Source organism: Alosa pseudoharengus, unplaced genomic scaffold (genome assembly GCF_046254945.1).
Source record: "Alosa pseudoharengus isolate Yale_2024_CS ecotype anadromous, Long Island Sound unplaced genomic scaffold, YU_APseudo_1.1 YU_APseudo_1.1_scf_15, whole genome shotgun sequence".
NCBI lineage: Eukaryota > Metazoa > Chordata > Actinopteri > Clupeiformes > Clupeidae > Alosa > Alosa pseudoharengus.
The window spans coordinates 21,569,358-21,596,784 of record NW_027468620.1 but is presented as its reverse complement, the minus strand read 5'-3'; the positions used below and the strand labels follow the sequence as shown (position 1 = coordinate 21,596,784).

Here is a 27,427-nt window from a genome sequence, read left to right as displayed (position 1 = left end):
CTGAATGCTAAGTGGTTTTGTGGATTTCCAATACATTCTATTGAGAAAAAAAAAACACTGTGGAAAACTTCAATTGACTATTTTAATAATAATATAACTAATTTAATAATAATATTATGTAACAATAGATGGAAAATGGGACATCTGCTGAATGAATAAATGTAAATGTAAAGTCAGCAGATATCTCCTAGTGGAGTTTGTGTTTTTCTGTCTGCAGCAGAACACTGGTCATGCCACTGTGGAGAGAGGGAGAGTTCTCGGGGGCATAGCCACACTTTGCTGTTAGCCTTAGCGTTGGCCTACACATTTATGCTGCCTGCTGCTTTACATACCCCAGCAAAAGGCCTGTGCCGGAGCCCTTAGCCTTCTGGCTCTCCTGCACCATGGCCATCTCCCGCAGGGTCTCCTCGGAGTAGAGACCGATGGGGGAGTTATACTGCTTCCTCTTGGTCGGGCCTGGAGACTGCCCCTTGGCGGGCGTTGAGGAGTTGACGGAGAGGTGGGAGTTTGCCTCACCAGAAGTGTCTATACCGCCGGCTGGGGTGTTTGGGGGCACGGGACTACCATTTATTTGCCCCTTCAAGGAGGGAGAGACACGAGGGGGGGAAGTGTGTAAAGAAGGGGGTTGCTCAGTGTCTGGGGCAGAAGCCCGACTCAGCTCTGCACTTCAAAAACAACAGAATTTGCTAGAAAGACTATCGAAAGCTTCTTCACTTCAACACGCTGGGTCTGAAGGGAGTTGAGACAGCAGTGCTACTTGCACAGTGCTGCACTGTGGTCACTAGAGAGCACCCTTCCCCTGAGAAAGATGGGGAAACAAGATGCTCTGCAAGTGACTGGGGAACTCTTGACATTCATGAGCTCCAGTGACTAGGCTGAACTCCAGAGATCAGGGAGAACTCAGGTGACCAGGCTGAATTTCAGCGACCAACCAGGGTTTTATATTACAGACTCTCTTAGGAGGTAAGTGTGATCCTCCTCAAAATGCCTTCATAAGTAGGTTGGCAAACCTACCAAAGGTCCTCCCACACACATGTAAAGCATGGGGTTGCACAACCTCATCTGGACTATGCAAAGGGTGGCTGTGCAAAGAATTGATTTATTGGTTTATTAAATGGACATAGGACACATTAATATCATGTATGTAAAGAAAAAGAGAGGGGGGGGGGCAGTACCTGCTGGTGAGGGATAACAGGCATGGAACCATCAACTCTTGTGGCGCCGACAGGAAGAGGAACAGGGCGCTTGGACCTGTATTAATAAAAACAAAACAGAAAATTAAAAACAAATATTCAATTCTTCTCTTATATTGCTGCGAATGCTGTAAATCTTTCCTGAAAAAAATAACTTTTCAAGATGACCGTTTCCATACATAAATCCATACTGACTCATGTACATAAACCTACATCTTTCTCAGAAAGATGTTGATCCTTCAAATAACATCTTGTCCTTGAGACTACTGTTGGTTATTGAAAGAGGATGAAAACTTCCAGACATAAAAATCGATATTTACTTGTGTCAATACCAATACCATCTCTTCTGCTGCAACAATCAAAGACTGTAACTAACTGTGCATCCTCGACATTGCACAAAGCCTCAAAAACATGGCCCATTACTTGAAGTGTCTAGTGGTGAACAATGGACAGGCTCAACAATGGACCAGCTTAAATTGTCCTTTTTTAAAAACTGCTCGAGCGAATAGGTGAAGAGATCTTTCCCAGAAATGACATGGCCAAGGATGCTGCAGCAACGCTGAAAAGGAGGAGGCAAGTGATTAAGGGAGGTCAGGAAGCATATGCAGGATTATTGGCAAGCTTTGTTGCCTTTGGGGAAAAACTGATCGAACTGTTTGCTGTTTGTCTGCATGGGCACCAACCAAACAGTGTGTGTGTGTGTGTGTGTGTGTGTGTGTGTGTGTGTGTGTGTGCCTGTGTGAGACAAAAGAGAGAGAGAGAGAGAGAGAGAGAGAGAGAGAGAGAGAGAAAGAGGCTATAAGTTTGACAACAAATAAAACCCTGAAACACAATTAGAGCTAGAGCCTTTAACAAGAGCATTGTACATGTAAACACTGTTGGGAAAGGTACTTGAATTTCCCCTTGGGGATCAATAAAGTGATCTATCTATCTATCTATCTATCTAATTCCCTTTATTGCCTGTTCAGAATCATCACATTATACAAGAGACATGAGGGCTGAACTGCTGCCCTAGAAGAGGTCAAAAACAAAAAGATGACCTCAACAAAAAAATCCTCTCAGGTATGTGCAAATCAAAGCGGATGGATAGGCCGCTCCTTTTTTGGGGCTTTCTTCTGTTCCTCATGGCGGTCGACCCGCCCGTAAACCTCATTTGATCTCGCTCGAGACTTATCAGAATTGCACCCTCGGCTTGGTGAGATTAAGGCTGTTTTAGGAAAGCCATCACTCCAGGATTAGAGGGAAGGCAGGTCCACAGGTTTGGTCCATATGGGAAAGATACAGCTGCCGCTTGCATACCTCATTTCTCACTGTTGCTTCAGGGATTGCACACACCTTTGTGTTACACAAGATGATGGGCTAGGCAGGCAGCCATTTTGATGGCTTGACCCCAGGGTAAGGTTAGAAGAATGCTGGAGGTGCTGGATTCAGTCTTCCATTTTGATGCAAGGAGAGAGGGGAAGAGAGGTTTTTTTTTGTAAAAAAATGCACAGAAATACTGTGTGACAACAGCTCACCTGTCTCAAAGCTGTCAGCTGATCTTTGAAAAGGGTGTTTACCGAATCACTGCCATGCCACAGACACACAATAGAGTTCCTCCAAACAATCGCCATCCACATCTGCTGTATTAAAGCAATGAGGCTTCCCATTGTGTGCTACCCAAGGTAAAAGTTTCCAAGGTAAAAGTCTTGCATTCAGCACTGAGATACCAGCTTTCATGACATTGTGTTGAGTCAATATTAGAAAAGAAAAGAACACAGGTAGATCAAAGAAATATAGCCATTGTGCTATGTTTACAGAAAATGTATAAAGAAATGGTCAGTTACACAAAAATCTTTGTGCACAAGACAAACCAGGAACATAAACCTGACAAGTTGAGTACATGATGTCTTTCCCCAGAATGTTGATTTCATTAACATCTGCTTTAGTTCATTCCACCAGTTTAAACAGGTGGAAACAAATGTTCTGTAAAATACAAACATTACATTTCCAAAGGTAAAAATCACAATAGGTTTATATGAAGCCATGTTTATAGGCCATGGAGAAACTAAAGTAACAAAGTGACAGGAGAAACCAAACATTGAGAAAAGACAAGAAGCCATCCAGGCACTTTGAGCCAACAGGTATCCAAAGAGGAGTCCAAAGAGGACTCAGCCAGCAGTAATAGTGACACACACTTTCATATGAATCACTTCTGTCACATTAAACACTATCGTCTGTCACCTCTTTAATTGAGTGCAAAGGAAGGCGAGGCGGGAATAGAATGCAGTGACCTTTCTCAGTCCAGCACCTTACCAACCCCCCTCCCTCGGGCACTCCCACACAGCCCAGAAAAACAAGGAAGGAGGGGGACTCCATTTGCAGACACATGCGCATGTGTTTCAAGCCCGTGTTGTTCATTGCATTGAGATGGAAGTAACCTCAGGTTGTCACTGTGAGCACATCAGAAAAACTGAAGATTTTCTTCAGAGCAGGGTGACAAAATGTTCTTTCTATTATATTGCTTTAAAGATGTAATAATTTTATGATTTCATAAATGTTCATATCATTTATTAATGTTCATATTAATACATATAGGGACAGTTAGGGACATGGATTAAGCTTTGTTCTGGACTAAAAAATAACTTTAATGGAGATGTCCACTGAACAAAGCTTTTACTCTAAGCTGAATCCGTGTATGGGAGTGTATGGCTCCATCTATCATGGGAAATATATAATGGGCATCTTTGAAGTCGTCAAGTATCAGGAATATAACAATGAAGTGTTTGACAAAATACTATTCATATTGAATCTCATGGTGAAACCATGCCAGGTAGTGCCCCTGATGCAAGCTGAAAGGGCCTTGGCTGTCATTTTAATTTAACAATATGAACAGCTGATATGAGCTTTGTGAACATGTTTTTTTACAGCTCATTATTTATTTCATTCACTATATCATCATGTGGATATGATATGGCATGGCTTTAGTCCTCTCATGGGTCCTCTCTACAATGAAATGCATTAAATTATGTCGGATCTCTGGTGGGGGGTAACTCTGACAATGTCACGTACCTGATGAAATGAGAAAAAAACATAAGCCGTAACATGATGAAGGACAACTCAGGCTTAAGCTGTCCTCTGACTATCATCCATGAATGCAAGTTAACTTCTTTCTAAAATGATCTTGTTTGATGTCACCTTTGTCTGACTAGACCCTGGACCTTCAGACGGTTTCATTTCAGAGGCAGGTCCTTGGATCCACCTCATTTGATTTGTATGTAATCAGAGTATTGCCTTTTTGCCATTTCGTTGAGCCTTTCATCACCGTAGCAAATGGAACATTTAGTTAATTTCACTGGCATTTCAGCTCCCCGGATCATGGCCTTTTCAAAACACAGGCACACTTCAAACACACAGATCAATGTAGCATTTCAAATTGATACACCTCGGGTTCACCAGGGAACCTAGGTGCCACCAGAAGATGGCATCAGAGAAATTTAAAACAAAAAACCTAAAAAAACACAATTTGTAATTTTATTTGTTTGCTGAACTGATCATGTCCCCTGCAGGTTAGGGTATCTGAACCCCCTGCCAAGGCACCATGCAAAGTCATCCGTCACGACATGCAACACCATGTCTCCTGTGAAGACACCTCCTGGCTGCACAAATCTCCCTGTCTGATCTTTATAATTACGCAAGCTGTATCACAGCACTGTCCATCAAAAGTGCAAAGAAAGGGGGCTTAGATGGAGCCTATTAATTCACACACCCTGGCACAGTCACACGCGGACTCTGTGACACACACACACACACACACACACACACAGAGAGAGAGAGAGAGACACACACAGATGCCTATCCAGAGCTCCCTGAGGTATTTGCAGCAGAGGATTCACTTTGGCATGCTGTTTAGTCTATCGCATTCACAGGAAAAGAAATAGACGTTTTCTAACTGCTGCGAGCACCTTATAAAGGCTTACATATCAGAATGAAAACCAGCTGTGTGGATTTCCTGAACCCATGGCTACCTCCACCGGCATCACCACAGGTTTGTTAAGCTGAGTTTAGAGTTGGTACAGTATAGAGCAGGCATGGTGGGTGAGTTTTACAGTGGTATAGAGCGGGCATGGTGGGTGAGTTTTACTTAAGCAATAAGCCCTGAGAGGCCGTAGGTTACACTGATTCTACAACAGCTAAGGGGCATTGCTAAAACCCCCCTTAGCTGTTGTAGAATCAATGTAACCTACGGACTCAAGTGGCTTATTGCTTTTCTAAAACTGTTACCATAAATACCTGGCAAAGTTTCATAAAGTAAAGGAACAGCAACTAGAAATATAACAAGTTATTCCTAGATAATCATTCTTCCGCCAAGAAATATATTTCCTCTATCTGAATGGTTGCCAAGCAACGTCGAGACGCAGCTACTTTAACTTTTGTATCAAGTTGTGGTAGCGCAGTAATATAGAACGAAATGCGGTCAAGGTGTATGTTTATGCTGGATTTTACAACGGCATCGAACGCGATTCAGCCAACCACAATCAAGGACCAAAACTATCAGTTTTACAGTGGTATAGAGCGGGCATGGTGGGTGAGTTTTACGGTGGTATAGAGCGGGTACGGTGGGTGTCTTACTTGGTCATGGTGAGAGCCAGGTTGACGGCACACTTGATCTTGTTCTGGGCCTCCAGGTGAGTCATGCCGTCCGTGTGGACCCCGTCGATGGCCACGATGACGTCGCCCTGGACCAGGTTGCCCTGCGCAGCCTTGCTCCCAGGTGTGATCTGTGGATGGGACAAGTTCACATTCAGATTTAGATTCACAATGTCCACACAGAAAACAACACAACATAACACAATACATTCCATTGTAACATAACACAGTGTCCAATGCAACAACCCAGTGGAATCCAGGACAAGCAAAGGCCCAGGCTTGAAGCGTCACTAAGCGGGCCCGGTCTCTGATTACACAGGACGTGTGAATCTGACTAAATAAAAAAAGGAGGCACAGCCAAGCCGTAATTAAGAAAGAAACACTCCGCAGTGTAATCCCCAACAGCTGAACACATAACGGTAAACGTTGTATTCACAAAACTAGAACACCACGAAGGCAACAATTAATCCTGTTGAAACTGTGAATGGAAAACACATAACACAGCTACAGTGGGTTCCTCAGATAGTTTCTCTTACTGGCAACATAACAGTTTATGGAATATACTTCTTATGGACTCCTATGGATAAAGGCATCATGGATAAAACAATGATGAACCTGACATTCACAAGTTTAGCAACCACCTAAGGCACGTCTACTCATAAACGATCCTCACTTTGACTCAAACTTATATATACTCTCAAAGTAAAATTGAGGAAACGCAAGTAGCTGAGCTGACCTCCCTTTGTATTCAATAGAAAAGTGTGTTGATTTGAGTTGTCTGGAGTTGTGGTTTGACACATCAGGCTCTCCCTACTGTGTCCTTGACACCAGTATCCTCGGCTCAACTCAGCAAGTATCTCCAAGGTGACATTCTTTACCTTTCAATGCATTTTCACACCTACTGGCTTTTTCTTTGTGGCACGAAAACCTGTGCATTGAGTGGAAGAGACAGAACACTTTGTGTTCGGTGCGCATAGAAATATGGTCTTGAGCTCAAGGCTCTCTGAACTGACACATATAGGACAGTTAACTGTATACTAAACTCAAAAAATATTACTGACAAACATTGCCAGGCACGATAAACAAGATTCATTATACTGTATTATGCATTTCTAGTAAGTATGATATTAAACATTACTAATATGATAATTAGACATAGGCTAAAGTTTACCTATATCATTTAATAAGTTATGAAAAATGTAAAGAAAAGTTATTATGAGTGTAAAGAATTGAGAGTAAGTGAAAGAAGATAAAGGCTGTTGTGATTTTTTCTGTATTGTCTGAATTTCTTTATTTTCATTATGTTCTTGTATGATTAAATCAAATACAATGATTCAGTTGTCCAAATATCAAAAACACCTTTTACCAGCAGTCAGGCTCTATAGTAAGATTAGATTGTGGCATCTTCAAACCGTTAAATTGAGTAGTAATATTGAGGTGATGTGATGTGGGAGGCAGTGTTGACATTTATTCTCTAATCTGTTAAATCCAGAGGAAGGTGGTGGGATGGTGTGTGTGTGTGTGTGTGTGTGTGTGTGTGTGTGTGTGAGGGGGGGGGGGGTTGTCTGTGATGTATTTCAGGCCACAAACCACCACCACCCACTCTTGGACTAAACAAATCCCCTGCACTCTTTGAATGGGTGAGGCAGGCGGTGAATTGGAAAGGTAGAGTTCACTCAGCTGTGCAGCACAGCAGAAATATGCAATAGATCTGTTGTGTGTGTGTGTGTGTGTGTGTGTGTGTGTGTGTGTGTGTGTGTGTGTGTGTGTGTGTGTGTGTGTGTTGTACAATACTGACTCTGTTTCACGGAGTCAGTATTGTACAACCAAGACATGAACTACTGTAGACATCTTAGATCTACTATCCATCCTCACCTCTCCACTCAGAGCCAAGGAAACAGGCCCTGCCCCACAACATTCATTATTCTTAAAAAGACTGGGAGGAAGATAGACAAACAAAAGATGATGAACAAGAAATAAAGAGCAGAAAGGACAAAGCAGCAATAAAGAGACATAGCTAAGAAAGAAAGAAAGAAAGTCCCACAGGAGGCAGGATGTTAACAGCACCGCAATAGTGCTCCATCATGCGTCTCCCTCCTGCTCTTTCTCTCTCTCTCTCTCTCTCTCTCTCTCTCTCTCTCTCTCTCGGAGTGAATGGGCCATGGCCCCGGAGGAGTCTCACTCATCTCCTCACGTGATTCTGTCTCTCCTGCAATGCTCTATGTGCAGCAATGCTCTGATTCATTTCTTGACAGACTCTGATAGCGGAATTCACATGGGGCGGAGAAGAAGCTAAAACATTATCTTAAAAAAAAAAAACAGTACCTCTAGAGGTTTTATGAAACAATACCACAATCCAATTAAAAATCAAAAAGCAGATCATGAATCAAATCATGAAAATATTACATATAAGGTGACTATTGACTTGAGCTTGAATTATATAACGCAAGTCAAGCCTTACACAGCTGTTCTAAAGAAAATCATCAGTCACTAGAGCTGCAACAAGCTTATCAGTCCATACATGCCTCTGCCTGAAACTGGGTTAACACTGTAATCTGATTCAAGTGGGGGGTTGCACTGTAAACGACACATATGTCACAGGCTACTTTCATTTACAGATATATGTTGTCTGGCATCTTCCCTGAGATCTATGGCCCCAAATCCATTTTTGGCTACAGGGGCCCACGTATGCGTACTACAGAGTCCAGCGTCAGGCCAAGGGGTCATAGCACATCCCTATGGACAGAGAGAGCTTCCTTTCCATGTTACTGCTTGGGTCTTAGCCTACTTGTTATTTCTAACAAGCAAAGATGGAGAGATATCCTTTACGAATGCCAAGGAAGCAACACTATTCTCTGTACTTGACGGGAGATCAGTAGTGTAGGGAAACCAGCATGCAATGTATAAAACACAACTTTAAACTTTTTTTGGATTCTTCTTTTTTTTTTAGTTTTTGGAGAGCAAAACAATGCACACACAGGCACACTATTTCTGATGACACAATAAAAGATGATCAGTAGCCAACGAAAACTGAGCCAGGATATGATAGGACTCTCAACTTTATGCTACAACATATGGTAATGCTATGTCAGTAGCAGCTGTATCACATGCCTATCTCCCCCAGGAGACAAGGGAATTAGAATAGTTTGTGTTTGGCTACACTCCAATGCTGACATGATCAATTAGCACAACAGGCCTTAATTTAAATGGCGGACAAAGAGCTAAAGTCTATTAACAGGCAAATAAGTTTTTGTGCATGAAATACAGTATAGCTATCATGCGGTATGTGGTAACATTGAACTGACTCATTAATGTTTGCGGATAAGGCCTTAAATGAATACAATCATTTAAATTTTAACTTAAGATTTTGCTTTTTGCTCATAATTCAAATTAGGGCCCCCTGTGCCTCAGTGCTCACAAACCCACGAGGTGAGATTACTTTCTGGCAACACATCACAAGCAACCTGTGTGTGTGTGTGTGTGTGTGTGTGTGTGTGTGTGTGTGTGTGTGTGTGTGTGTGTGTGTGTGTGTGTGTGTGTGTGTGCAGCCATATACTACCTATTGGGGTGTGTGTCTATCCAAAGCCACTGAATATGATTTTCATGAGAAATAAAAAAAAAATACCTGACAGTATTATGCTTTTTTCCACTGTCAAGCGTTTAAAGCTTAAGCAAATGATTAAAGCACAGCTTGTCAAGCCAGAGGCGTTTGGCTCGAACAAAAAATAAAACACTTTTTTATCGAAGACAGAGATCTTCCAATCCACTCTGCTATTCATTTTGACTTTCTAAATTTTTCCTTTTTGCTCTTCTTCCATCTTTTCTTCTGTTCAGAGTGACAGCTGCACTGGCTTTACCCCCCCCGGCTGCTTCCAGTGCCCTGGTGGAGGCATTCCTGTGTTGTGCGCAGAGTCAGACCCCCTCTATCCAGCTCCAGCCTAAATGTCAACCCTAATTAGCCTGCGGAGTGGCGGGTGTCTCCTGACATAACTTAAAAGGTTGCTGTAGCATGGCTAATGTCGGTGCTAGCCACACTGCCAGTGAGTCATCTCTAGGGGGTAGGGTAGGAGAAGAGGAGTGGGCGCTAGAGAGAAAGCCTGATGAGAACCTCTAACCTCCTTCCTGAAGTACAAAAAAAAGATTCCAGAGCTCATCAGTGGCAACGGCAACAGCAATTTCCGGTACCGTACCGTATCAGGAATTTATTGACTGGCACAAAGCATGTTGCAGACGATTTACAAGATCATTAACAAGACAGATGAGGTGAACCTTCGACGAGGAGACCACTCCAAAGTGGAGCAAGGCCAAGCCATCAAGCAGAGAACAGTTGTGTGATTTCAGTCATGGTTTTTATTTTGCTTTGACTTTTATTTTGTTTTGACTGTTGCACTTGCACTACATAGCTGAAAGTGTTCAATGGAAAGACAGACTCAAAGCAATCATTTTATTTAACAACCATTCATTTTGCATTCAATGCCAGCAACAATCCTAGCAGCTAGGAAAAATCACCACATTCAAGTACACCGAGTTCCAAGAGCTCTAAATGACATAACTGTGTTATTAGGAATGGTTCAAATGCTCAAAGGCTTCCACTAGGGCCGGGAATCACAGAATCAGCTATATCACAATACAGGGATTCTCCAATACTCAATACATTGCAAAAGATTAACCTCTGATACATCATGATATCTGTGTAAATAAAGAAAACGAAAAGAGCAAAGAGCTAGAATTGTTCACTGCATTCCACAACAAAAATAGAGCTTTAGCTCAGCGGCTCCTAAAAATATACAAATAATTTGACTGTATTTGACAATATATCGCTGTATTGATATTTTGTCCCACCCCTACCTTCCACTGATATATGAGCACATAATTTGTTGAGTCCATATGTTACAAATATATCATCTGTATGCTGTCTCCTCTCCTCTTTATGTTGCAGATAGTGAGGTATGTCTCTGCCCAAAGAGTTCCCGAAGCTCTAATTTAAACACCAGCGTCTCACTATGGTTTATTCTGTCAGTGAGACTCCTGTCTCATCCAAGGGCACCTACCAGGATATCTGAACAAATACCTCCTGACACAGACTCATTGAGGTGTGACCATTTCAGAAGAGCTTAAAATATGGTGTTACACAAAGGGCATTTCAGGCTAGTGCAGGATCCAAGCTGTGGTATTCAGCATCTATTGCTCAGTTTACCTTGTTGCTGAAAGGGAGTAATAATTATAGCAACAATTGTACTGATGCTATTGATGCTGATAATCTGCCCTCGGTTCTTGTCAACATTAAGTTTGAGTGGCACCGAGGTGACACTAATCTAAGAGCGTTTAGTCTAAACAACTATGTGATTTCTTGTGGATCAACATCAAACCCACTCCTCACTCTTTTCACCCATCAATATTTTTCACGTTCAGCCTCATTTGGCAAAAATAATAACAGTGCAGATCAGGAAAGGAACACGGGGAAACACACAAGGAAACAAAGGGAGGGCGGGGGGGGGGGGGATTAATGGGGCTGGCACACAAAACACCTTTTAACTCTCCCCACTCAGCCCATTCCAATTGATGCCCGGCTGAATGGCTGGCTGATATGCCAGCTCAAATCTCCTGTTTGGTCCGTTCACAATACATACAAGTACCCAGAGAGAGAGAGAGAGAGAGACAGAGAGAGACAGAGAGAGAGAGAGAGAGACTCACACACACACACACACACACACACACACACACACAAAAGATCTGCTCTGTGTTATCAGAAAAGAACTGGGGGGAATAAGAGGCCCACAAACAACCACACAGTGCACACACAAAGAGAGAGGGGGACAGGGAGAATGAGGGAGAAAGAGAGAGAGAGAGATACAAAGGGTAGGAACTGGACAGGGAGATAGAGCAAACTGATGGAAAGGCAGGGATATAAATAGACTAAAAGAGGCCCACCACTCAACTAGCTATGCTCTCCCCTGTTCACAGGGACTCTCCACTCCCATAATATACACTATGTTTTGTGTGCATTTGTATCTGCTATCCCAATCAAGTGTTAAAGTGCACCACTCCTCAAAGACAGTTTAGTCTAGACGATAGCACTGTATGCTGTACTGAATATGCTGCTGTGAACGCCCACATTTTAGCAAAAGCTACATTTTCATTCCTCATAAACAAGATTGCTAAATTATGTAACATTTCATCAGCTGGTCACATGCTGATCGCAGAAAGAAAACAGATGGAATGGTTTTTGCTAACAAGTTTGAAAAGAAGCTGACACCTGATGAGCGCAACTCGACCCAACATCCAGCAGCCCCCAACGCCCTACATTCACACACGCTACTCCAGCCAATCAATGTCCAGCCCTCAACAAGGAGGGAGGAACACCACCATAGCTGTGCAGGTGAAGTCAGGTGCGCACACTTAATCAGCCCCTGAGCACATAATAGCAAACGGGCACAACAACACAACATAATGCTTTTCAAAACACAGTGCAAGCAGATCCTCAGGTAAGAGTACTTCATCATGAAGACTTCTCCATGCTTTAAACGGCCCTGGAAATAGTTCTCAGAGGGTATCTGCTGGGTTATGTTAGGCTGAGGTTGGGAAGGCTAGTGGGGGGAGGGGGGGTGCGGGGTTGTAGGGGGAGTCTGTTGGTGGGATGTCGCACTTGCTAGTATCTATAGCCTTCACAATCTGGCCCTACACTGCTGACCTTCAGCATGCAGCTAAAAACAGCCCTGCCTGTCAGCACTCCCCAAGCGCTGGGTCCCATACCACAGGCCCGGGTGGGGGGCAACAGGGGCAGGAGGAGGAGGGGGTTGGGTACACAGGAATGCAGGGGTCTGCACCACCAGGGCTCAGAGACACTTTATTATCTGCCCACCGTTGGCTCCTAACCCCACCACTGACCCGGTCTCACACTACAGTATGGACACCGATGATCCCCGCTGCCCTCACAGCACTGGCAGTGCCAGCGCCGGCGGCTGGCATGACGTTAAGTGTGGGTGCCCACCCCAACTGGTCGAAAATCCAGCGAGGGCTCGCCCCTGCCCAGTGGGGTGAGTCATCCCCGGTGGCGTGGGGGGGGGGGGCTAGCCGGGGAGAGGCTCTGGGTGTCAGGGTGCTGTGGCTGTGAGTTACTGCATTGCCATTTATGCGTATCAGATAGGGTGGGGCCCCGGTTGTGTCGTTTCACTGGTCTATGGGATGCTGCTTGTAAACAAAATCCAATCAGACCAGTGGGGACACCATCATAACTCTAAATTAAAATCCAGTTTTGCAGAACAAGGATGTACAGGACTGTGTCATACAGGGTTCGATTAATTTTTACGACAGCATGCAGGGACGCAGATGTGAACATGCTGCTGTTCTAAGACAGTCTGTCCTCAGCATTGATTCAACACATTCAACACAAAATGTGTTATTTCATTCATTCGATCAGTTTCTTTCTATATTTGTTTGTCTCCTTAGTTGCTCTTTCCTGGAATTTTTCCATCGTTTCTTTTTTCCTCTGTCTTTTTTTTGCTAGATTTTTTGCTTGGTTTTAAAAATCTCAATTCTAAGAACATGCCAGAGGGACAGCTCCTAAGTTGTCCAAACGGATGGACAGAACCATTAGTGCTGACAAGCAGTGAGACCGTCACATCCACTCCTGGTCTGGTAATATTTTAAGACATGTAGCACAACCAGCCAGTTTAGGACACAGCCCAAGCCTGAGGAGAGAGAGAGAGAGAGAGAGAGAGAGAGAGAGAGAGAGAGAGAGAGAGAGAGATAGAGAGAGAGAGAGAGAGAGAGAGAGAGAGAGAGCACTCTGCTCTGAAGTGCTCTGATGGCCCCAATGTGATGCCGGTTTTTCTCAGTAACCTCCCCAGAAAGCTCCAGCTCCTTTCACATGATCTGTCAGAGCCATGTAGCCGCCTGGTAGTGTGGGAACTAAGCAAATGGACTGACCACTACAGCACACCACACTGGAGACCAGAGGTGGAGGTGTGCGTGTGTGTGTGTGTGTGTGTGTGTGTGTGTGTGTGTGTGTGTGTGTGTGTGTGTTGTGGTAGTGGTGAGGGGGGACACTTTTGGTGCACTCGCCAGCACCAAAGGACCACGGTGACAAGAAACCCCAACTGAGGAGAAATGATAGGAGCTGTTGACGATGCCTCGGTAAGAAGACACGCAAAGTCTGAGAAAATAATCAGGCAGGCTCCTCTCCAAGATGCATTTCAGTGGCACAACAGCCACCCCAAAGCATTGAGAGGCCATCGTAAAACGATGCTGAGCCCTATCCTTTTTTTCCGCCTTTAAATTCCATCGGAATTAGACAGTGTATTTTGATAATGTTTTTATATAACATCACATTACTTAACTATTAAAACATCTTGATAGTGTCTTCATGAAGGAATCACATCATGAAGGAAATACAAGCACCATTAGAGCTTTCCAGATGAAGAGGAATAAAAGGTGTGAATAATAGATGACTCAAACATCACTATCACTAATTTGCATCAAAATATCTGTTATTCGGCACGTGATCAATTATTTTAGTTACTACTCATTTTAATTGACTTGATAAACAGAATGAGCTTTTCTGCGCAGATACTTGCAGCAGGTTCACAATTCCACTATAATTGGCCTGTTTGGCCAATAATTGGCGATCTATCCAAGAAAAATATTACAGTACATACTGTAGCACACTCAGGATTGCTTAATAAACTTGAATGAGTTATATGAGCCCCTTAGAAAAACAGTGCTTCTACATTTTATCTTTGAACAACAGATTTTCAAAACATACTTTGATTATTCATGGTGCCAATACTCCATTAACAAAAAAATCATTGATATTGCATAGGCTGTGGCCAAGCAGTTCATTGGCTATGGCAAATAAAATTAGTTTATTGGTCTATATGATTTGATAGTAATTTCCAAACACAGAGCACATTTTGTTTTTTATCCTGAAACTAGCAAAGGGTTTGACTGCCACATCCCGCCCTCACATCCAGGGTTCTTCTCATCCCATTTCACAGAAAAGTATTTTTATCCATCGTCTGCTCCCCAGTGTTAGAACTGACCAACAAGTTTGTGGCTTCCTTCTCTTTTCCTCACTCCTGCCATCTGTTTCGGTTTCTCTGCCTTTCAGCTGAAAAAATCCTCCAGCAGAACTAGTTTCAGCTTCAATCTATACAATAGATGGATTTATAATTCGAAAATAACGGTGGTTGCTAGGTTGTTGCTAGGGAAATTAAGATTGGTACTAGGGTGGTTCCATAACACCATAGCTTGGTTCTAAATGGATCTACATGTAGACCTATATACAGTAATACATTATTTATTGAGTTCACCAAAGCTTGGTTAACATGGTGGCCTGTGGGTATACAACAACACAAAGATTCCACATAACCCTCAGAGAAGCTGACGTCTGAGTTGAGTTAGCCAAAAGCCACCCTTCGCATGAGGCCTTCTGATGTTAAGGAGTCCGTGACAGATCAATTGATATGCAAATTAAAATCAAATTGCATGGCTTCCTGTTAGGTAGGCAGATAGACATCTTTACTTTGAAGAATTTTGTGAAATCTAGAAGGGGAGGATTTCTATCTATAACAACTGTTCCAGTCACTCTGATCCAAGCACATTAGTGCAGATCACCGCGGCTAACGGGAGGAATAGTGGATTTAGACACACTGAATAAGAGAGATGAGATAGGCTGCCACCCTACACAACAACACTGAATTAATTATTCTCTGGTTCTGGTCTCCCATTGGCTAACAGTGTGAGCATTGCTGGAGAAGTGCATAAGGTTGAAACTTTCTTTCTCCCTCCCTCCCTCCCTCTCTCTCTCTCTTTCTCTATCTTTATGCTAATTAAATCACGTAACTCATCTGCTCATCTGTTGAGTGCAGTGGCGTCATATGCCCATTGAAATAAAGGGGGCACGTGCCCCCTCGGATTTTTCCTCCCTGATAATTTTTTTGATCATAACTTTGTTCTTATTATGCTCCATAATAAGCCAGAGCCTATAACGACTCAAATGTATTCTGGATGTGTAATAAACTGTTAGCCTGGGTGCCATTCCGAACTTAGTCCCGCCCACAACATTTGAGGTCGGGAAGTTCGGTCTGGCATTGCTCCATTGTGGAGCAAGTATGCTCGCCCTAGATCGGGCGACCAATCAAATCGGGCTTTACGATGATGGACAGGTGAGCAACAGCGTTTATCACGTCATCTGAGCACGCTTAGATTAGGCTTATGTTTGAAACAAAAACGCTGTGGCTAGAAGGATACATGGCTTTTAAGACCCCATATGGAAAATGCATATTATTTAATGAGGTTTTATCACTGAAAACGATTATTTCTGAAAACTTTGGCCAAAGTTGAAATGTGGGAAAACTCGTGGTTTCACTTTCATCAAGGGAAAACAGCGCTGTTGCATTGCGACATGTTCCTCGTTCGTTTGAAATCTCTGATTGACCACCTGTTCGAGGGATTTGCGACAGCCTTTCCCAGCTGTTTAACATGTTTGTTGTTGAGGATATAGGCTATCAGTTTTTTCCTAATAGCCTACCCTACTAGGCTACGTATCTCTTAGATTTCGCTAATGAGTGTTGTAGGCTAGGAGTTATTGACGGCACTAACTTTTACAAAAGACCAGAAAACAATGTTAAGGCATTTGTGGAGAAGAAGGATGGTTTGTGTGTTTTCTTCCCACACCTCATGGTAAGCTATTTCGTTGCTCTAATTGGTTAGGTCTATCCAATTGAGTGCAGAGGCATTCCCCCCCTGTATCGGTTGAAACACGCCCCATAATTACGTCCCAATGGAGCAGTATCATACTCATATTCTGACTAGAATTGAGTATGACTACGTCAGGCTAAGTCAACATCAGCCCTTTTCCTAAAATTGGTGTCTGTGTATGTTCCCTTAGCCTGGCCATTTGCCATCCCCTTGGTACGCTTCGCGGAGGGAGATGAAAATCGAGCGGAAGTACGTAGGAAGGCAATAAAGGCCAGGCTAATGTTCCCTCATACTCACACGCGCATTGAGCTCGCAACGTTTTGCTTGTGTTGAACTGTTGAACAGTTACAGTTTAAACAGATACAGTCAGTGGTGTTAAAGTGGTAAGTAGACTAGGCTAAGCAATAAAAAGTAGTGGAATTATTTGTGGCTGACCTGGAAATTTTGCCTTGGTGATCAAAAAGTTAGAACTATGGATTTGATGCTGGCAGCGAATTCAGGGCATTACGTTAACGTTAGCCTACATGGTGTCAGTGTAATGTAGCCCTACTCTTAGCACTCGTAGCCCTACTCTTACAAATATCTGGCAAAGTCTCCTGGTTCAATTGTTTCCAGTTTCATAGAAACAAGGGTGTTAAATTTGCAGTGACTAGAAAATCCAACCTAATTAACATTAGGCCTACCAAGGCATCGCGTTGGATGTTTCTCCACTCATGTATCTGGCAGCTAATCCATGTAGTGAAAAGGGATAGGCTACCCGTTCAAAATGAGGCCTAAAGTTGTTTTATATAGGATCGCTATGACCGTGATGTAGAGGGCAAGAAAGTATAGTCTCTCTCATGTGCTCATATTATCAGGTCACTTGCTCATGATTTGCAGGTAGCAACTTACAAATGAGGTAGCCTATTGCTTGCCATAATGGTAATGAAACATATATTAGGCCTACTAGTAAAATATTCAAATATTTTGTGTTAACCTTACTCAGCACTGAAACCTGTCAAACTTCTTTCAAAGTCCTTCATCACATGAATTAAGATTAAAATAATTTAATTTCTGAGCACCACAAAGTCAGACCTCAGCACCTTTTTTAATGTAAGATTGTTCTTAGGTCACATATCAATTTAAAATCATAACAACTGCAATGGTAGCCTACAGTTTTTAAAATCATGTGTAGAAGGCCTAAGTGTATGTGTGTGTGTCTAAACATGCTTTATTATGAGCTTACACTTCAATGAGCTGAATTTGAGCGTACAGTTCATTCACCAACTTATGTGTTTTACATTAACTTACAAAATAGATAATTTAGCTTAGTCCTCAGATAGAGGAGGGTTGCTGCCTGCTCTGTTAAGGTATTTCTGCCCCTCCCAAACTGCATTGAAATTATATGTTTAGCAGCCAGAAATCTCCGGCCCCCCTCTAACATGACCCCCCCCCCCCCGGACCTAAAAAGAATTGCCTGATTGTGCCCCCCCTGAATTTCGGCTTGCATGACGCCCCTGGTTGAGCGCATCTGCTGCAAGTGCCCTCAAGTGGCACCAGAATAAGATAACTACTGTTTTTAATTAGCCAGAGTGACCGGGTCAGCGGGAAGCCATTTATGTCCCTCTAATTGAGGGTATCAGAGAGTCTATGAAATAATGAATGAACAGAGGAACAGAGTGATAAACTATCTTGCCTGACAAACATTTAACAGGCTGTGAGCTGTCCATAAAAGACAGCTGTCTTTTGCCTTACTTCCACAGTGCCCCAATCTCCAACATTGCTTGAAAAGCTCATAATTACTTGTGTGCACACTAAAACAGATACACACAGACACACACACACACACAGACACAGACACAGACACACACACACACACACACACACACACACATTATTCTTCCTCTGTTCCACCTGGTCCACTACAAAAATACTCCATGTCTGCAGGCTTCCCAAACAATCACCGTTAGCGTGATGTATTTTTAGCCTCCGGCGCCACCGGCAGTGGCAGCAGCAGCAGCAGCAGAGGCACCCGATGCCCAGGAGTAGCGGCAGCAGCAGGGGCCACCTGTCAGGCCTCTGAGTGACTGGGCCTTCTGCTCGGCTGCCGCTCGGCCGGAAAAGGGAGACGGCCTCCACCCCTGCTGCCCCACGGCACCCCCCAGCCCAGGGGCTAGGCCCGCAGCCAGCCAGAGTGCTCAGCTCAGGGACGTAAATCCTGACCGTCACCGCACAAATTTAAACACTGGCCTCAGACACCACTCCACACCATAGCCATTCTGCCTTAATCCGCTCTACTGTATGGGAACTAGCTTACAGTTCTACACGTCACCTACAGTGTACTGCCTTCAACACAAACCAAAAATACCTTTTTCTATATACATTTTATTACATTTATACATACACCCACAAAACAGCTACACTTTGTTATTCTACACTGTAACGTTAATGTCACATACGATGGAAGCACACTATCAAACATAATCACAACACTGACACAACCATATGATAACAAGCCAACAAACAAAATTGCTGTTTAAAAGCAATAACAAAACATCCTCAAGTTCTGTCATAGATTATCTTCCTCATGTATGGAACACTGGAACATTGGATAGTGAGGTCATTATGGAAAGGATCTGATCAAATGTACAGTGGTGCAGAATTAGAAAACAGTGCTATTGTATCTCTGGTGCTTTGACTAAGCTGTCTCCATGATGTAAAACAATCACAGTGTCCACATTTCCAGCTGCGGAGGACCCCATTAAAGTCCTCTGACATCATCTGCACTATGACAAGTGCAGGGAGAGCCTGGCCAGGAAAAGAGCATGCATTTGTTCGTGACCGCAAGGTACGCATGGACGGGTGACAGAATGGCACTCTATCATTTTACGACAGAGCCCATCTAACTGCCACCGCTTGACACTGCAGGTCCTTTTTTAAATGCAGCTATTTTTTGGAACAAAGGTTCCACTAATACCTCTACAATGGCTGGGAGGAGAGCCCACTGACCGTGTCATACTTGTCCATTACACATAATCACATGGAAGCGCACACATTCCCAAAGCAAAGAGCCCTGATATCAAAGACCAACAACAGAGTCAATATATACTAGTATATATAACACCTATTCCAGATTCCAGCAAGCACATCACCTACAGTACAACGTCACAGTGAACACAAGGAAAAATTCATACAGCATCACACCACTTAACCCTATCTACTCCACACACACGCATACACTCACGCAGACAGACAGACACACACACACACAGAGAGAGAGGCAGTGCTGTACTCTCAAACATATCTCCTGCCTCTTCCATTCATATTACTTCTGAGAATTAAGCGACATCTATAGCCACACTGACATGCATCCACCACGACACCTCTTCAGAAAGACATCCACACTATTGCATTGTGATAACAAACTAGAAATTCCGCTTGGGTCACACTCAGGAAGCCAAATTAAGACAACCAAGACAGGCTCTGTGTCCTTCATGTGATCTTCATGGGGGGCTAACAAAATTAAAATTTGTCTTCATCAAGTTTAACTGACATGTTAGTATAATATAAAATGACCATGTATTATCACAATTGAGTGGTAATTACAAAAGTATGTATTATTTATAATTATAAGATGAGGATATCCTTTCACTTTGGTGAATGTTGTGAGACAGGCCGTGCTATGAGAACACTGAGGAGGTCTGTATCCAAATTGACAAAAATGCATGTCCCTTACTCTAGTCAAGAGACACTGGAACATGTTTTCAATGAAACTGGATACAACCAGAAGAAACCTCTGAATCATAAATTAAATAACTTCATAACTTTCCTGCAGAAACCACACGTGTCCAATAATAGCCAAACATTTATATTATCTCCATTTATATCTTATGCCAGTCTAAAGGTTCATAAAACCTGAGCATTCAAATTGAGCCTGGAGTCACACGAAACTGAACCACAGCAAATGCTAGGCTAATTCTGTACTGCACCACAGTCAGCTGAAGCACGTACAGCCCATATAAATATACCACTGCATATTAAGTGGAAACTTTGTTAAACCCTTAGTCGATTTTGTGAAAGACACCAGAAATATGTGGAGATACGACATAGGCCTGTAATCAGAGCTGTAATATTTTTCCTATGGGGAAACTCCTCCCCTCCCTTTATGCCTGTCCACTTCAACCCATTCACCCTCAATGTGCCAGTTATGTCATCAACACTACAATGGATCCAATGGGGCAAATGATAAGGGGTTTAATCAATACTTATCAAAGCCCAGTGTCTTCTGCGATGACTCACAGTGCCATTTTTAGGCCTTAAATTTAATTTGCCCTGGCTCGCCAGTGCACAAGCAGTCCCCAACACTCTATCTCTCATTCAAACGCTCAGAGGCCTCACAGATCTCTCAGAATTGTCATAACACTAAGAGGAGTCTTCTCTGCTTGGGCACACACAGACACACACCAGCCGAGAACCAGCAAGCTCGTGCTGGGCTGACCAGCAGGGGGAAGGGGGGCCCTGGTGGGCTCTTACCCTGGAGATGGTCAGGGGCATGTTGAAGTCCTTCCCTCCCTGTAGACGGAATCCCCAAGGTGCCGGTCCATTGAGGGTGATGGTGTAGGTGCTCATTTTCTTTCAAAAAAACGTACTTGCTTTGGATGGACTTTGATTCTTCCTCCAAAACAGTTGGAAAAATGGAGGTTAGGAAGTGTAACAGGCACCAGGTAGCTTCTGTAAGCAGAGAAAATGTTACAAAAAAAATGTGAGACAAAAAAAAAGACAGCGGAAGGAAGGAAAAAGTCAGCAAGTCCCAAACAGCTCAACAGAATGGACAGCAAGCCAAAAAGTTTACACCAACAGAGCAGCAAATAATCAAATCATGCTCACACCCTTTTTTTTTCAGCTAAGCCAGAACTATGAAAGACAGACAGAAAAGAGCAAAAGGAGGAGAGGTCTTGCCTGCTCAGATGAGCCGAAGTGACAGGCTAAGAATAGCTAACCCATGCAAGAAAGTGATAGTACAGGGGCATTGTGGGAGGGTGGGGGTGGTGGTGGGGGGGAGTGGGGAGCGGGGGGTGCCATATATGGCATGCAAGGGGACACCTAGAATGGCAGGCTTCCTGTGATTCACAGTGCTAATATAGCCTCTTCCCAGGCCGGATGATTTTTCTAGACCACTGTACCCGGCTGTCAGGGTCCCACACTGATCACATCAGCTACCCTCTGGCAGTGCAGAGAGCCTCGGGAAATGACAAATGAACACTCATCTATCAAGGCGTGAAGTGGACATTACAGCAGGCTCACACATTCACTTTTTCCCCCGCTGTTATGCACTGCAAAGCATGACCACAACACTGAGACAAGATCACACGAATACAATCTGCTCTCCTTACAGTGCTTTTAAAACTTTCTGCCAGTAAAGCATTAAGAACCAAACCATCAAAGTCAATCAAACATATCACACACGCAGAACCAGACCTTGTGTAGGACTAGAGGGCTGGAAATCTATAGGGTCAGTCCTCCTGTCTAACCCCTTCAGCCACACAACTGCTGACGGGGAGGATTGCTGTGTGAATCCTGCCGTTACTCCCTAAACTACCGGCTCCTTTCAGGCCAGCACCTGCCAGCATGAATCACGACCCACATCACTGCATTGCCACTAGCACCTAAATCACAGGACCAGTGGGGCCAATGCCGTACCTCATGAGAAAATCTACTAGTGAAGTTATTACTGTTAATTACTCATCAAATATCCTGCTGTTTAATGTGCGGCACTGGCTTTCTGTGATTCGGCTTTAGCAGAAACCAGGTCGTGCTGTAGCAGAGTCGTACAGTAAGGGTGTTTGAGAGAGCTAAAATAGTCCCTGACAGCAGTGAGGAGGGAAGACATCCATGCGGTATTCGCCTGGGGGTGGGTGGGGTGGTATCTGAGATTAAACAGAAGCCTGTCGGGACCCTGCAACGTGGAGCTGAGAGTCAGGCGGCTCTGCAAAAGAGCCGAGATCCCAGCCCAACCGCCTCATGGCCAGCTGATAAGACAGGCACTTGTGACATGAGAGGCGCGCCTGAGCACGGGAGGCAAGATAATCATGAAAGGCCAACCGGTCCAGGACAGTCCAGCACCAGGCCTAATTTGGCAGACGGCATCCACCTACACGAGCTGATTCATGTGATGCTTTTACACCACTTTGTTGTTGGCATAGAGAATTTGTTGAGAGCATATTGTTGAGAGATATTTAGCAGACGATATTCTTCGAAGCGACACCATCAGTCAGTGACGTTAGCATTGCTCCATCACGCCCGCAACTGATGCTGACATATAATGCAATCAAACATAATTCAGCAGTATCACTGCTTAAGCATATCAGTTTCATAACTCTGATAGGTAGTGATAAATATGTAAGTGTATCAGGAAAATGTTGTTACTACAGTAAAACATTAAGATAAGTATTATCTTTCTACCTAAATATATCAGCTATGTAATTTTTGGTATGTGCTGCATGTGGATTGGAAACTATTCTCTGCAGGCTTGAATGAAAAGGTTAGTGTTATCTCCCAAACCACCTGAGGCTTCATACTGACACATGAATGATGCAGACGCTCTGAGAAGTGAGCTCAGACGCTGTGATCTCTATTGAGTGAGGGCAGCAGTCAGGTGTTGTGATGCTCATTCATGACCTTATGACAGACCAAGGGGGAGAGTCCAGCTGTGGGTCTCTGCATGTACCTCTGTGTGTGTATGTGTGTGTGTGTGTGTGTGTGTGTGTGTGTGTATTGGAAGAAGTTGGATAAAGTGAATATAAGGTCACACACACAGACACACACATCACATTACATCACATCTCTCTCTCCCTCTCTCTCTCTCTCTCTCTCTCTCTCTCTCTTACACACACACACACACACACACACATACATACACACACACACACACACACAGTCCTTGCCAGATTGATCCAAAGGCCAGGACAAACACAGCATAGGGGGTGGGTTTACAGTAATCCAAGCGCTGAGTGCATGGCATCTCTGCATCATTTGCCTCAGACTGAGAGAACTTGCTAGAAGGAGAGTCTCAGTCTGGGACTCCTGATAATAAACTTCCCCCATTGGCAGCGCTGTTAGAAGCTTCACATTTCAAATGGGAACATGTGTGGTTCACATATCAATTTAGCGGAAGCTATAAAAGTTACATAAGACCAACCATAACTTAAAGCCTGAAAACCTCTAAAAGACACAAAAACATAACACATGTGAGCCAAATGTAGCATGAATACAAATATATCAAATGTCATGATTGAAATCAATCCAAAAGGCCAAACCAGCGTCTCAAAATGCCCAGAGACCTTAATCCACATCCGGTTTCTATTCGTACTCCTTAGTTGCCATGCTGATGGAGGGGTGATCCTTGGAGAGCCTCCACTCTCCGCCCTCCTGGGATTCTCCAGGACACCACCATCTCCATAACCCCCATCTTCAGGACAGTCTATCCGACCCCAGAGCCACACAGAATCTCAGAGCTGACTTCTAAAAGCAAGCACCTGTTAGCAGCCAATTTACTGCAACTCACAGCAACCCACACAGCAGAGTCTGAATGAGCTCAAGACAAGCACAGTCGCATGACATCATTCCCGGCCTAGGCATCTATGTACCATGAAAAGAATAGCCAGTTGGGGTTGGCCCAGGTCTTTTCTAACACTGGCCAGAGAACACACCACAGGACATTTCTCGGGGGAACAGCATTTAAAAAGGCAAAGTAGAGAGGCTCATGTGACCAGAAAGACCACCCTGACCGCTTCAGTTTCGGCCCATAATGGGGCTCATGCCAGTCTCATGCATAAGCAGTGGATTTAGAACAAACTGTCTACCAGTAACGTGCATCAAACTGTCTACGCAACGTGCATCACAAACTTTCATCCAATCATGATGACAGGCCTACATTGGTTCTGTAGGATAATCACGGCATAATGATCATACACATCATTGGCTAAATGTTATTAAATGCAATTGTATATGTGAGGTGACAACATAGCCTATAGACTACATGCAGGCTAATGGTTGACAGCAGAATTTCATCAAGAGAGGAATTACGGAATGTGTAGATTGTACAGTAGGCTAGCCTAAGCAGTGTTAACAGCGCGGCACCTCCACAAACTTAAAAGCATAGTTCCTTAATGTTAAATATATAGTAGGCCTACATTTTACGAAGGCCCTTGATGTGCTTGAACTTCCTCTCATATGCCGTGACAGGTGTGTAGCCTACGGACTAACTTACGATGCCCATCGTGACAAGCCCCTCTAACTAAAGAAAAAGATGACCGTATCTGAATAAACAGAACAACAACCTAAACGGATCAACAAAACAGAATCCCAAGCAGTATTCCATCACACAAAACAAAACAGGAATTAGGAATATCAGGGAGGATTAAAGTTCTCGCACGCAACAGCGCGGAGCAGGTGCACTTTTTCAGCGGTTGCGTCTTTTCAATGGATGTTCTGCTTGTAAAACATGCACTATGACTGTTGCATCCAAACAAGCACAAAGCTAACTGGAATAGACTAAAACTAGGAAAAGTTTGCGTCCAACGTACATTTCATGGCGAGTGATCCCGCGGACGGCCGTAGGCTACTACCTGCCGTAGTGGCGGATCCTCTCTCCCTTGGCTTTCCTCTTGCGTGGAACCGTGTCACACAGGCCGGCTTGATCCGATCCCTAGGACCCTGTTCGACGTCACCTCGAACAAGCAGGGGGGGCAGTGGGGGATTTTCATTAAGGTGGACTTATTAAAGCTACAGTCGTCCTTTAAGTTCACTGTGGCGCCAAGAAAAATATTGAAAATGGAACGGAAAACATAGAAAAGTTAGAGGAGTTATTTCCCTTGTGTTATCAGCGCTACACAGGGCTCCAATATCCCTCCTGTGTATGCCCATGTGAATGAATGACAGTAGGTAACTTTATAGGTGTGTGTGTTTGTGTGTGTGTGTGTGTGTGTGTTGTCTCAACACCTATTGCAATATTTATGTCACACAGATCGCACTCCACCACCCAATAAAAACACTCACAGATAGATAGGTTATAGGCTTCTGTAGCTCCATGCCCAGAGGAGTTGTCAGTCAGTCTCAGTCAGCTGAAACGTGAGGGTATACCAGTGTATGGCTTCGGTATGGAACTCCAGTTCTGCTGAATACTTCCACCAAGACTACAAGCTTTATTATTGCACTGTAGTTGGAGACACAGAGCAGTAACTGTAAACAGTTTAGAATAACAGTTAAGTCTGTACAGTAGCCTACTCTCAAGCACAGGACAGTCTGTTTCTTTACATCTAAACTCTACATAGGCTTATATTGAGAGAAAAGTGTGTGTGTGTGTGTGTGTGTGTGTGTGTGTGTGTGTGTGTGTTGTGTGAGCATGTGAATGTTAATGTCAAACACAGTGGTATTCTGTCTATCTTATATCCCTACTATGGACGCACGGGTGCACTGAGTGTTTATACAACAGAGCTTCACCTTATATCACAAACTATAAGTCAGCAGCATATACGGTACTCCTACAGTGTAACTTGTTTTCTAACCACTAAAGTGCTCAAGGTCACATTACCAGAAACAAGGTACATATCATCCATCCAGGTTCAATTGCATTTCGATGTATTTGTAATATTTAGGATTGATTCCTTAACTATACGGAACCCAAGAACCTGTTCTCATAGAGCAAGCATTATAATTTCAATGGGATGAACATTTTTGTGAAATTGTGAAAGGTGTATACACACACACACACACACACACACACACACACACACACACACACAAATGTGAAAGCAAAACTGGGTTCATTTAGCTTTTTCTCTCACTAATCCTGTAAATCGCAGTAATCACTGGTAAATCTGTTTCAGAACAGTCTGGCAGGCAATTACATATGTGGATGGATGGGATTGTATGGCCAAGGGCTGATTGGCAGATAGGCATCAGAAATGATGAAGTCCTTCACAGACAGATATGATGAAGTCCACAGACAGACTAATATCAACTTTTATCACTATTCTTTTCCACTTGAAGGCAGACTCCTCTGGCATTGGTATGGGTTTCTGTTTTGTTTTTTTTCTATTTTCTGGCAGAAGATAAGTGAGAAGGTAGACAGAAAATAATAATTTTCTTGGATGCTATCACTTAGGGTAGCCTACATGGCTTGTTTTGTCTTATTTGGTTCATTTAAAGATATAGATAGATAGATAGATAGATAGATAGATAGATAGATACCTTATTATTTAAAGGGCATTTATATGCACATTTGGTTAAATGCATATCCCCTACCGTAGTTTGAGCATTGTCTGGTGTATTCCAACTGAAACTAGAATGTTATGCCAGAGGAATTACAATAGTGGATGGAAAGCTGCTGGCTTAATGTTGGTGGGGAAATTTCTCGAAAAAAAAACATTAAATCACTTAATTTTTGAGTTCATACAAACCCTCATACCAAAAGACCTTGTGTGTCAAGGCGTTCTTGAGATATAACACTCAAGGTGTTTTTGACCTTGACATTTGACCTTTGACCTCCAACATCAATTCACTTCATCTTTGAGTCCATACAAACACTCATACCAAATTTCAGGCATGTATGTCAAGGCATTCTTGAGATATTAGTGCGGCAGATTAGTGAAATAATCGTTCACTTTGTGATACAAGCATCAAACTTGGCACAAATATTCTTTGGGACCCACTTTATCCAAAAAGCACATTAGCCACGCAAAAAATCCAATATGGCCGCCATTTTCCAAGATGGCCACCATTGAAAGCCATTATACTTGGTTTTTGACTTGGATTAGGATTGGATAATCACATTTTGATGATGTTGATATCTAAATATAGGTAAAAGGGTCTGGACTTTTCAATTCTACGATAAAATGTCAAATGTGTTCAATTGTGAAGATAGA

At 43.3% G+C, this 27,427-nt stretch overlaps 1 protein-coding gene across 1 annotated transcript in view; it reads right to left on the bottom strand.

Annotated features, from left to right (window-relative positions):
- Window positions 1–22,151, bottom strand: part of ldb3a (LIM domain binding 3a) — a 44,537-nt gene extending 22,386 nt beyond the window's left edge. The window contains exons 1-5 of the mRNA XM_076285888.1: window positions 21,981–22,151; window positions 21,036–21,233; window positions 5,805–5,953; window positions 1,176–1,251; window positions 333–577 (exon numbers count right to left, since the gene is read on the bottom strand). Of these exons, the coding sequence (XP_076142003.1) occupies window positions 333–577; window positions 1,176–1,251; window positions 5,805–5,953; window positions 21,036–21,131 (566 nt within the window). The 5' untranslated portion in view covers window positions 21,132–21,233; window positions 21,981–22,151. The remainder of the gene's footprint in view (window positions 1–332; window positions 578–1,175; window positions 1,252–5,804; window positions 5,954–21,035; window positions 21,234–21,980) is intronic.
- Between the last annotated feature and the right edge of the window lie 5,276 nt (window positions 22,152–27,427).